The sequence below is a fragment of the Oryzias melastigma genome, linkage group LG3 (assembly GCF_002922805.2).
Source record: "Oryzias melastigma strain HK-1 linkage group LG3, ASM292280v2, whole genome shotgun sequence".
NCBI lineage: Eukaryota > Metazoa > Chordata > Actinopteri > Beloniformes > Adrianichthyidae > Oryzias > Oryzias melastigma.
In genome coordinates, this window is record NC_050514.1 from 26907095 (window position 1) to 26919955 (window position 12861).

At 37.6% G+C, this 12861-nt stretch overlaps 2 protein-coding genes across 6 annotated transcripts in view; both read left to right on the forward strand.

Moving 5' to 3' along the window:
- The first annotated feature begins 296 nt into the window (after positions 1-296).
- On the forward strand, positions 297-9185 carry LOC112161234 (akt interacting protein). 2 transcript variants are annotated; one of them, XM_024296290.2, is made up of 10 exons: positions 297-458; positions 1012-1127; positions 1762-1967; positions 2734-2798; positions 3540-3640; positions 4099-4187; positions 5975-6073; positions 7967-8074; positions 8194-8254; positions 8336-9185. In XM_024296290.2, the coding sequence occupies exons 2-10, from the start codon at positions 1080-1082 to the stop codon at positions 8441-8443; spliced, it is 885 nt and encodes a 294-aa protein (XP_024152058.1). In that variant the 5' UTR covers positions 297-458; positions 1012-1079; the 3' UTR covers positions 8444-9185. The 2 variants fall into 2 exon arrangements, with proteins under 2 accessions (XP_024152058.1, XP_024152059.1); XM_024296291.2 differs by having other exon boundaries at positions 299-458; positions 1765-1967.
- A 1088-nt stretch (positions 9186-10273) lies between these two features.
- The window catches only part of chd9 (chromodomain helicase DNA binding protein 9), a gene marked incomplete at its 3' end in the record, with an annotated part of 97014 nt that continues 94426 nt past the window's right edge, over positions 10274-12861 (forward strand). For all 4 annotated transcript variants that reach the window (XM_024296024.2, XM_024296025.2, XM_024296026.2 and 1 more), the window contains 1 exon segment: positions 10274-10815.

Consider the following 12861-nt stretch of genomic DNA (forward strand, 5'->3'; position numbering starts at 1 on the left):
ATATTATATCTTAACTGTATGCTATATATTCTAATAGTGCTATGAATGTATGTTTTATTAATATTTATTTTATTAACTATATTGAAAAATTAAACTAAGCTTTTTTTAAAACAAGAAATTGTAGTTGTTTTTTTCCCCTTTCCCATCCAACCTGACCGTACAGTTTCCCTTTAAGGTTACAGATTTTCCTTGGAATCATCAGCAAATCAACTGCCGCTGTGTCTTTCCCACTGACCAATCAATTTCCGAGTTTGTGAAACGGACACGCCCCTCATTAGGTTAGATTGAACTCTGGCTTTTGTGTCTGTCAAGTTATTTAGCTAGCACACACTAGCCTGCTGCTATCCACAATAACATCTAAAGGAACTTCGAGCTGAAGAGTATTTTCTTTAAAAATGAAGTGAAAATGGGAGCACATCCACGTTAAAAAGACTTTTTACATCTTTTAAGAGAAGACGGTACGTTAAATCATGTTTTTTAAAAAAAACATTTTACATGTTTAGGCGTTAGACAAGTTAGCAACGTCGAGTGTAGCTTTTAAGCTAATGCTATCATCGAATAAATATAGGTTAAAAATTTGATTTCTGGCGGCATGTCTATGTTATGGCATTGGAATTTCAAAACTATTTTGGCTTCAAATCGACATTTATACGCCTGTCGTGTGAAAGTAATTTTAAGTTTGTATAATATTTAGATTTAGGGTGTGCTAGCATAACGCTACACCTTTGGGCTGTGACAAGTATGTTATCAAATGCCATCGTGTTTTTAGCACACCATTCCGTCTTTACGTTGACATCAGATGTGTTTTTTCCTCTTTCATTCCTCCATTATTCACTCTTTCTCTCAGTTTAAGATTTGTCAGTCGTTATGTTTTGGTTTTTGTGATTTAAATTTGGAATGTGTCACGTATCAGCTAGATGGGTGTTCTTATGTGATTTCGTTGCTACATTTCATCACGATAATGGGTCATACAAGCACTAACCGTTTTTGTGTTATCTGACTTCATTACAGCGGATGGCCCTCACAGAGCTTGTTTTTGGGAACATAAATAGACATCAGTCTTAACCCATGAATGACTAATGAACAGTAATCCTTTTTGGAGCATGTCGGCCAACCCAAGTCGTAAGGTAAGCTCAAACACATTTTTAAAGCCTTTTTTTCTTATACCATTGAAGCATTCGTATGTGCTCTGAAATTCAAAATATTTATACTTAAACTAGAGAGAGATGAAGGTTTAATTTAGGTAATATTCATTAATGCATAGGCTGTTTTGAAGACGGCTGTCTTTAGTAGCACATTTTCAACCAGACAATAAAAACCTTCACAAAACAAATTCAATTGATCAGTTATGACAGGATTTTGTTCCAAAAACGGATTCCCTCTTTATCAAAATATTCATTAACATAATATATTTTTTGCTTGGAGTTGCTTTTGTTCTGCTCTGATGATAGCAACCATTCCTGGCATAGTTTAAGCTGTTTGTTACACTTTTCGGTTCATCCTGGCTCTTTTTGTTGGTGTTAGCACCACGACAATAAATGTTGCATGTCAGTAAAGTACAATAATTTTGTGTGACGAAACTTTGTGTTCAGAGTTGGTGATTTTGAGTCTAAATCAGATACTTAGGGCACCCTGTGCAGTTGTTTACAGAAGTGTCTGCTGCTCGAGGGCTAGACCCCAATCTTAAGCATCCTCTAATAGTGTTATTTTTTTATGAACTAAAATAATTTTGTGATTCTTCATATTTCTGTCTTTAAACGGCAGAGGCCTGATAATGAAGAGCAGGGCGGAGAACAAAGAGGCAGTCCAGCCCGGACTCACTTTCCCAAGAAACACCTGCCCCCCATTCCTAAGAATACAGCGCCGGTAACCAAACACTCACCAGCAGGAACTCCAGCTCAGTCTGCCAATGGCACACATGCTTCCTACGGGCCTTTTTACTTGGAGTACTCCCTTCTGGCTGAGTTGTAAGTAATTTTTTTTTTCATGTTATCGCTTTAATTTTATTTAAAAATGTCCTCCTTTTTCGACTCTGTTATTAAGCATTGCTTGTTGATTAAGAACAACCAGTTATTTCCTTAAAGACCCCTTCCAATGAAAAATGTGTTTTGATGGTTTTAACACCAAAAACATTGCAGCATTTTTCTTACAATAGACGACATGTATAGAAGATTTTAAGATGCAAACAGCATTTCTGAGTATTTCTTTATTCAAATCATGATGGATCAGAAAAGCTGGGGTATGTGGCACAGCAGCTGCCATGGGTGGGCCAAAGTCTCCCTTCTCCGCTTTAATTCGGAAGAGTCTACTTGCAGACAAATGGATCCATTGACTTCTTCTATTTCCTTGACTGAGCTGTCCTCTGGTTCAAAACTGGAGATCCAATATCGCTTGCCCCCTTTTTTTTTCTTTTTTTTTTTTTTTGCTATGCTAATGTAACTGGGCTTGTGAGATGCTATAAGCTAGCAGGAATGAGTGTAAACAAAGGGTTGATGGGAAATTAGCGGAGCTGAGTTCTGCGCTAACCCTCTGAGTGCTGCAGCTCTGCAAAAAATGTCTTATAAAATAATAGACTTTAGGATTGGGGCTAAACTGCATATTCACAATCAAAAGACCACTGGGAACGATTTGACAATAAAATATAGTTGGAGTGGGACTTTAAGTTTTTGAGAATATTTCTTTAATGTCTCTCTTTCCTTCATATTGAATAACTTGTTGCCTTGTGACTTGCAGCACACTTGTGATTAAGCAGAAACTCCCTGGGATTTATGTTCAGCCATCATACAAGTCTGCTTTAAGTAAGGATTCCCTTCTATTATTGTCTTTTATGTAACTGATGTAAAACAAAGAATGCTGTCAGTAACCTGTTAAGAACTGAAATCTAAAATGCAGACATACTTTGAGGAGAAATGAAAAATAAAAACTCTCTAAATGATGTTGCCATTTCCTCAAAAAGGAAATTTGATATTGGCTTGTTCATTGGTATCATTACTTCAGTTCACATAATTATAAATATGGACTCATCAGAAACAATCTGACAAAAAGAGAACAAACTCTTTAGAACTTCAAATTGACTTTCTCTTGTCAATATATTGTATTCATATATTTATTATTTTCTAATCCTTAATAATACAGCATCACACCATATTCAAAGAAAAAAACACTTCTTAAAGTCATCGACTAAAGATTGTCAGAAGTGGAAAAGTTGGCAATATTTTTCTCCTGATTTATTCAAACCAAAATATGCTAGTTGGCTGTGATTGTGTTATTTTTCGATGATATGGGGGCTTCAGGTTTGACTTTGATTAAATTATTCTTATAGTGCTGAAAGAAAACACATTTGTCTATAAAATAAAGAGTTTCATTATAGTTTGTCACCTTTTAAAATTTCTATATTAGAATGGGAAGGAAAAACATGTTTCTATTTTGTAACTTAATCTATCCAGAGGTCAAGGGGTCAGAAGTCATTCTGCGCATTTGTTCTTTAATCAGGGAATTCAATTTAATTGATCTAAAGTGTGGATTTTCTCAACATTTAGTGTGGTTCGGAGTCATATTCATCAGACATGGTCTGTACCAGGATGGAGTCTTCAAATTCACTGTGTATATTCCTGACAACTATCCAGACGGACAGTGTCCCGTAAGTCTCAGCTCATTCTATTCACATTATAGAAGAAAATACATGCTGCCAGTTCTGTTGTTCTGTTCAAAGGGTTAAAACTCATCAATAAATGAGGAGATAGGGTTGATCTCATCACCTTGTCTCTGATAGTTGTTTGAATCAACCTTCTTTTTGTCAAGTTAACATTTTAACACCAGAGCTCCAGTGTTTATGTTCTTTGGTTTACTGTAACTTTTCTACTGTTAACATGATGATTCCAGTAGATTCTGAAGGAGAAAAGCGGCGCTTTTCTCCTTCAGAATCTATTGGAATCACCATGTTAATGGTTCAAAAATTAAAGTACGTTTTTACAATTTAGTGTTTAAGCATCACTGTCAAAGTAAATTAATGTAGAATCTAATCATTCAACAGTATTTCATTTGGGCTTCTTGAACTTCAATTAAATCAGTTCTTTTTTTTCTTCTTCTTTATCTCAGAAACTAGTGTTTGACAACCCAGTCTTTCATCCACTTGTGGACCCGGTATCTGGAGAACTTGATGTCAGAAGAGCTTTTACCAAATGGAGGTATTGTATTTTTGTTTTTCCAGGGTTTCCTTTACCTTACCCAACAGTTCACCTTTGACACGCACCTGCATGTCAGTAATGTGAATCATTTGACTGTCATGAGCCTTAAGTTAGGATCACGCTGATGTGACTCAAGAGGAATATCTCTGGGTTTGACTTACCCAACTGGTGTGTGAGATTTTTCATTAGGTGTTGTTTCTCTCCTCTGGTTAACTTGTTTCCAAATTGTGAAACAAACCTTTTAGATCCAGTTTTAGGCTTTTTTAAGATGAAGGTAATAGGTTCATTAAAGAAATGCTTAAGCTTTTGCTGTTTTAGATTAGACATAAACTTGTCACACTTTACTGTCAATCAAAAACAATATTGGCTAAAACATGGATTTAAATTAAGATGACATTCCATGTAAAGTTAACGTTAGAGTTCAACTCTTGGGAAGATTTTCCACATGGTTAAGATACGCGTTTATGGTTGGCAACTTTCAACACTTAAAGAGCCATTCAGGTCGATTTCTCATCAACCAAAATCCAGTAGGAGACACAAATTCTTCACTCATCCTTTAGAAAATAAAATATTGATTTATATTTGTTTTTGCTATTGACGTGATAAATTGAAATGAACTTTTTTTTTTTTTGGCATAAATAAAACATAAACATGAAGAGATGATGGCTTTTTAAAAAAATATGAAATGGTTTATAACTTTTGACTGAGCTTTGCATGACTTCCTTTCAAAATAAGACATCCTACACCATAGGATCATGTCAATGCAGCAAATGCCATGATAAAAACAAAAAAGAAATGGTTTATTTTACTGTTTCTGGTGCATTTCAGCCACAAATTCATAAATATAACCAGCAAAAACTAAATCAGAGCTAATGAAGTGAGCCCTTGTTTATATTAAAACAATGAGGCACACTTTAAATCCTTGAATTTGTTTAAAAATAGAAAATCTGCTTTATAATCCAGTGGATTATAATTTAATGTAGCTTTAATTCTGGTTACTGACAAAATTGATTTTTCTGTGATAGATGAATCTCGAAATGATGTCAAAATGTGTCAATATGACGTTGATAAACTACAAAGGGTTGATGGAGAATTACGGCTACCCCCTTTTTTTTCTTTCACTAGTTTTACCTTTACAGTTACTTAAAATAAAATGTTTTAAAAAAAAAAATATTTTAAGTAAAGATCCACAAGACTATTGGTTTATGGGACCGTTTTTCCCAGAGTTCTGGGTATTTGTGGGTTCAAACACTGCTGTCCGACTAGAAGAGCTGGGTCAGTCTTCTTAAATGCATCCCAAAGGTTTCCCGTTTGGATGAGCTCATCCAGGGTCTCTGAGGTTCATGTTTTTATGAACCTTCCTCTGTGCTCTGGTGCACAGTGATGTTGGAGCAGGAAAAGGTCATGCCTTAACTGTTCCCTCAATGTTGGAGCATGGAGCTGAACCTGCAGGAAGCTGGTGACCTCCGACGGTACACCTCAGCATCTGTTCACTCTGACTCATGACTGCTCAAAAACTCCCAGTTTGTTACGAAATTATTGATTGTTGATCTTGGAATAAAAATCAAAATTTAAAGGTTGTGGCTGAAGTTGTTGCTCATTTTGCAAAAGTATAAAGATGTATTAAAAAAAAAAGGCATTTTTGTGGCTTTTATTAAAAAACAAAATACAAATGATTGTCTTTGTCATGTGTTATCTCACTTAAATACAGAAGATCTCATCATACAGCAGGTTTCTGGAGAAGACATTTAGAATCAAACCTTATCAGCCTTGTTCTGTTTTTACAGACGGAATCATAACCACATCTGGCAGGTCTTGATGTACGCACGCACCGTTTTCTACAAGATCAACACAGCCGAGCCACTCAACCCAGAGGCTGCTGTCCTGTGAGATTCCACTGTTTCTCTAGTTTGTTTCTCTGATCTTTATGAAAACTTCTAGCTGATTTTTATTATTATCTTTTACTTATATATATATATAATTGATCACATCATCTTTAGTGTCTTCAGACTGGACACATTTGGTTTAAGTGAACCAGAGTTTGTTTCCCTCGTTAATCCTGAACTAAGAGTGTATTCACGCTGGAAAAATTATTTGTTCTGAACTGGGTCCACTTAAGTTGTTCTGGATCAAGTCCTAAACCTTGCATTTGGTCTGTATTCAGACTGAGATCTACCAGAGATTTCTTGTAAACAAAACCATGTGACTAAAGATCTCTTCAGCCATTGGCCAACATGTAAGGGGGTGGGTCAAAACACCAAGAGAAAGATGGAGGTGCTACATTTTGGAAATCCCTGCCAGGATTGTTCACTTATTTATACTTTTTATTTCACTGATCTGTTTTGAACATCTGTATGAAGGCCAGGTTCAACACTTTTTATTGTTACTTTGGTACAGTATGCTGCAAGACGGTTCCTGAGGACGCTACAGCTAGGAAGGTACGCTAACAATGTTTGTGACATGTAGATTGTTGGGGAAAGCAATATTTATCACATTAACAGTTATTTTATTAAGCCTGCATTTGTCCAACCACATTTCAATGAGTTTTTGTCACATCACTGCTCCAAGGTTTGACCGTTAATAACCGTTTTGGTTCAGTTTTTTCGCTCTCGGTAGCATATACTTGGAATCTCAAAGTGAACCAAAGTTCAGTCTGATTGGAAATAAACTGAGACCACCTCAAAAGATGGGTCCAAGAGTGGTTCCTTGTTCTGGACCAGGGTTTTCAGACTGACACTTTATTCCAGATTATCAAGGGAAATAAACTCTGGTTCACTTTAAACAGACCAAATGTATCCAGTCTGAATATAGCCTAATTTTCAATCTGAATTTACCCAAGCAGACCCTAGTTCAGGACCAAGAACTCCACTCTGGCCCATTTTTCAAGGTGGTCTTGGTTTGTTTCTAATAGGACTGAACTTTAGTTCGCTCTGAGTTTCCTCAGTTTGAATAGGCTTCATGCTCTGAGCAGAATAATTGAACTAAAACAGCCACCGTAGTCGGTCATTATGTGATGTTAATATAAAGCCGTGAAGTAACGATGCAACAGCAACTCATTGAAATGTGAATGGACGAATGCAGGCTCATGAAAACGACTCTTAATGCAATACTCATCACTTTTCCTCTGTTTTCCCGACAATCTATGTCATAAACACGGATCAGTGTTCCTTCTTGGCCGTCGTCGTCTCCACCGTAATAAAGTAGCAGTAAAAGGTGTTGTACCTGGTGTTGATTCAGATGTTCAAAATATCAAGTTTAAAAAAGTGAACTAATCCAACAAGGATTGCAAAAGTCCTGAGACAGACTGGCGACCTGTCCAGGGTGTACCCCGCCTTCGCCCATCAGTGGCCGGGATAGGCTCCGGCACCCCGCGACCCCGAAAGGGAAGAAGCGGTTAAGAAGATGGATGGATGGATTGCAAAAGTCCTGGACTTCTATATTATTATTGTTGCTTTGTCCCGCCATCATAATTCCTGGCCAATGACTGAAGAGATCTTAATTCACCTGGTTTTGTTTAAAGGCTTTAGTCCGTAGACCCAGTCTGAATACAGACCAAATGCAAGGTTCAGGACTCGATGCAGACCAAATTAAACTGACTCAGTCCAGACCAAAGAACTTTTCCTGTGTCTGAAAACACCCTTAGAAGTATTTTTCTCTAAACCAACAAACACAAGTTCTTCTCAGAACCAATTAGTCGTTTAAGTGTTCAGATTTAAAATGTGAATACATTTTTTCTCCTATTAAAAATTTGTTTCTAAAAGTATTTTTTTTCTTTTCAGGTATGAAAGAGATGTGCAGTTATTCAAAAGCAAAGTGGTGGACAGTGTGAAGCTATGCAACAGTCATCTTTTTGACCAGCCCAAGATAGATGATCCTTACGCAATAAGGTTGGTTACACGTCCTCATTGTTGACATCCCAGAGCTCGCCACAAAACGACACACTCCATTTTGTGCACACAACTCTGAAAGGGAAGCAAAAATCTGATCTATTTGTCTTTCCTTTCAGTTTTTCTCCGTGGAACCCGGCTGTTCATGAAGAAGCAAAGGAAAGAATGTTTGCATATAAGGTTAGTTTGACAGTTATCTTGATTTGTTCATCAAAACCCGATAAATTACACCAAATTTATTATCTTGTTTTTGTGCCTTAGAGACGTCCAGAGGAGCAGCACAAGGGAATGCAGGTGTCTGGCTTGTCTTGGGTGAAACCGGGTTCAACTCAGCCTTTCAGCAAAGATGACAGTCCACCCCAGAACTGAAGCTGTGCTGTTCACACAGCAGCCACTAGAGGGAGATGCAAACATTGTTTAATGGTAGTTTGTGTAAAGACAGAGTACTTTATTTTACCCCCCCCTCCTGTTTTTTTTTTTTTTGATAACCTTTAAAGCTTTTTAGGCAGATCTGGAAGGAAATTAGGACCAAAAAAAGGTGAATTGACACATTATTACGGTTACATTGACACAAAGAAGGATTTTTATTCGGAATATAAATTTACCTAATTATGAATTTCAGTGGATCAGTGCTGCCTGACTTTACCTACCATTAATGTTCATAATCGAGCAGTTGTTTTTTTTATCACTTCATAAACTATTGTACTTAGTTTCTAAAACTATAAATATATATATATATAATGCAGAGGAGACAAGTTTTAATTATAAAACTATTTAGGTAAGCTTATTTTATTTGGTTTAAGTAATTTTAAAGGCTTTACCTACTGTTTTATTATAATTTGGTTGTGTAAATAATGAATGCTGTGATTAATTTTTTTTTTTAATATATAAACATTTTTGCTTTTTTTCCCCCCCAATTTTGTTCTTTTTGTTACCATTTTTTTGGGAAAGTTAACAGTTTTCCTTGGAAGATTTTGCAACTTGAGGTCACAGGACAAACTTCTATTGTGGGATTTCTGTGTTAAGTTAGAGGGGAAATTTTTGATAATATTTAATGTCATGATTATCCGACCAATGGAAATTTATTTTAAATAAATTCTATTCAAAACAACTGTGTGCATTATTTTATTTTTATTTTTTTCTTCGTTTATTATCCTTCTAAGCTGTTAGAGATTTGAAATCCAGACAAGCTGATGATTAATTTAAAAACAAAGAAAGTGATGAAACATTAATAGTTAAATAAATTATGCTGTATTCCAGGTGCTGCTGGCACATATCATCATTTTCCTTATGGAACCTTTCATCTAAAATTATCTGAGGATTACTAGATTTCTCTTTAATAAAGTTAAGCAAAAAAAATATATTACATTTGGGCCCAACTTAAGAGTAAAATTACATTACAGACTCTGAATTTATTTTATGTCTTGCACGTTTGTGAATTTGTGCTTTCAAATTTCCTTATTTCCCTGTTTGCTCTCAGTTCTCTTTTCAGTTTCAATTCGGTTTTCAAGTTTTTGCTGCTGAGCTAATCCTAATTTTACATGGGGGCAGGGCTTTGAGATCAATGGCTACAAGGAAAAAGGAAAAGTTAAAAGTACAATTAAACATTTTTTTTGGGTAACAGTTTAGATTCAGATTTACTTTTTTTTAATTTAACTTAAATATTTCAAGTTTCAGTATTTTTTTTTCAAATTTTGAATAATTGCTTTAAGTTTTCAATAAGTATTGAGTTTAAAACTGCTTTCAGTTTGTCTTTTTTCACATTTTCTGTCTGTTTTTCAAATGGTCCATTTTTTTTAATTCACTTTAGGCTGATCCTGATTTGAGCCCATACAATAAGCTCAAAAAAGGAAAAGTTTCAAGTATAAATAAACATATTTATTGGTAACAGTTTTTTTTATATAGTTTCAACTTTGCATTTTTGCCTTCAAATTTTAAATATTTTCAAGTTTTGAATATTATTTTCTTTTTAAATGTTCAATTTTAATTTATTTTTGAATAATGCCTTCAAGTTTTCAATATGTATTTTCGGGTTTCAAACTGCTTTAAAATTTTCTTCTTTTTTTTCTAATATGCAGTGCTTGTTTTTCAAATTTTCAATCTTGTTACTTTAAGTTGATCCTTATTTGACCCCATACTATTGATCCAGTTACATTGTGAAAATGAAAAAAGCATCTCCAGTATTTACTTTTATTTTGAATTATGAGTCATAAACGCTTCCATATTTAGGAGCTCTATAGTTGATGGCCTGTCGTTCTGGCAGGCGGCCACCAGAGGGCGGTGTGTACTCGCCCTGAAGATCCCTTCTCCTACTCCTGTCACGTTCGCACCGAGGAGCGACTCCTGTCTTTCCATGAAAGTAAAACCTCTCCGGATTGGCTGTGGCGCCGACGCGGCCATCTTATGCACTCTGTCAAAACTTGGGGTTCGCTCCCAGTTTCCTGTCAAAATCCGCCTTTTCTTTTCTGTAGTTAGTTAGAGAACACCTCCAAACTGATCCTCCCGGGGGACCCTGTTGTTAATGCGACCAAAACTAGCGACACTTCGGCAAATTGTCTGTCGTCCAATCACAGGAGGGCTCACTAATATGCAAATGAGGCGTTATCACGGTCACGTCAGCAGCAGCAGAGCGGCGGTGCCGTGGTCGCCAACAGGAGTACAACTATCATCACAGACACAACTTCGCCGATAGCGCTGTGTAAACACGGACGACCGGAGTTGCGTTCCGCGGTTGTTTGAAGGTAAGAACCCCCGCGAGGGTCGCGAGTTGGACGGGGAGCGTTCCGGACGCGGAGGGGCTGAGCGTCACCCCGGCTCGGAGCTGTCAGTTCTCGGACAGTCAGTCAGTCAGGCAGCGAGGGGTCGACCCAGACGAAGACAGCGGAGTTGACAAACTTATCGGCTTTTTTACGCCAAATGTCGCTCGAAAAGAGGACACGTCATGGTACTTTTAGAGTTTGAAGGTGGGCGTTTTTCTTGTTTTAGTTTGTTTGGACAAAGTAGTCCGGCGCGGTTCTTCTTTTTGTTGTTGCTGGTGCTGGTTCTGAACTGACAGCGCCTGGCCGGACTCCGGTGAAGTACACCGGTAATTCTGTCTGGAAACGAAAGTGAGATGAAGTGAAGTGGTGGTGTTGTCGCGGACACCATCACCGACAGGCAGCCTCTTCATCAATCTCCTGCCCTCCTCCTCCTCCTCGGTGTCCTCTCCCGCGAGGGAACGTCACGACACCTTTTTCTTTCTTTCTTTTTTCTCATATCCGAACTGGTGCTGTGTTCCGGACCACGTGTGGCACAAGTGGCGAACTTTAAAGCTCCGTTCGGTTTGTCGAAAGTAGCTTATCGCTCAACCCGCTTTGAGAGATCCTTTCGTGCGGGCAGGTGAAGAGGATGCGGGTCACTTCGGAGGCAGATATGACTCACGTCAGGTGGGCTGGAGCCACGCAAACACGGTCCAACTCGGCGGTCCATTCAGAAAAAGATACTCGTCAATTTGTTTTGCTAACTTTACAAATGTTTTATTCGAGGAAAATGTGAATGTTTTTGCGTTTGAAGTCTCCCATGAAAGGTGGCTTCTGGGAAATTTTCTTCGTCTTCATTGTTGATGTTCAGCACAGGCGGCACGTGCGGGATGGTATTTGCTGCGTCACGCTTTTGATGGAAACAGCTGGAAAACAATGGAGGGGCAGCAGCTGCTCCTTAACCCCCCATTATTACCCTTTAGGTGTGATCTTCTCGTATATTTGTCTGTATTTGCTAAGTATAATTATGAATTTACTTTAGATTTCCAGCTCAGTGGCCTTGTGGAAGAGTGTCCGCTCTGAGATTGTAAGGTCCTGGGTTCAAATCCCGGCCGAGTCATTCCAAAGATTCTAAAAATGGGACCCAGTGCTTCCTTGTTTGATACTCGGCACTAAGGAGTTGGACTGGGGGGTTAAACCACCAAATGGTTCCAGAGTGCGGCTGTGTCTGCAGCTCACCGCTCCCCCAGGGCATGGGTCAAATGTGGAGAACAAATTTTACTTACCTAGGTGCGTGACAAATAGTGGGACTTTAACTTTAGTTTACTCAAACATTTTGAGTCCCCCTTTGCTGAAAATCTTGTTTTTTTGAGTTTTTAATGTGTATATGTGGCTTTTTTCTTCTGAAAGAGAACAAATGCAGCTCAGCTCCTACAGCCACGCCCCCTCAGAGGAGATTTTGAAAACAGAGTCTTCATATCAACATGAAAAATGGCTTTTTAAGACATTTAGGTTGTAGGATTTTGGTTAAAAACTTCAGAATCATAAATATGATGCTATTGGGGACGTTTTTTTTTTAAATAAAAACATTGTCATAAGAGTACTTTAAAGACCCACTCCAAAGAAAATAACGTTTTTGGTGTTTTTAACTGTTAAATGTAGCTTAAAATTGCATTTCTGCATATTTCTTTATTAAAATCGTGAATCAGGAGCAGACGGAAAAATTCTGTTGGAAAAGGCTTGTAGATGTGACGTAGGTCCTACAATCGGTAGGCTTCTTGCTCCGCTCCAGTCTTCCAGTTATACACAAATAGATCCATGTTGGTATTTGTTCGTATAGACGGCTGGATAGCTCCACTATTGCTGGACATTTTTGTTACATGTTAGATAGGGGGGCTGTAAGCTAGTGGAAGAGAGTGCAAACAAAGGGATGATGGAACGTGGGAGCAGGCTTACTTTGTGGCAATGGTCCTGTCCACAAACAACTCTGAGGCAAATTACTGCTGCTCTGCAGAAACGATGGCAATGTCTGAATTCCCTCCCTAATCC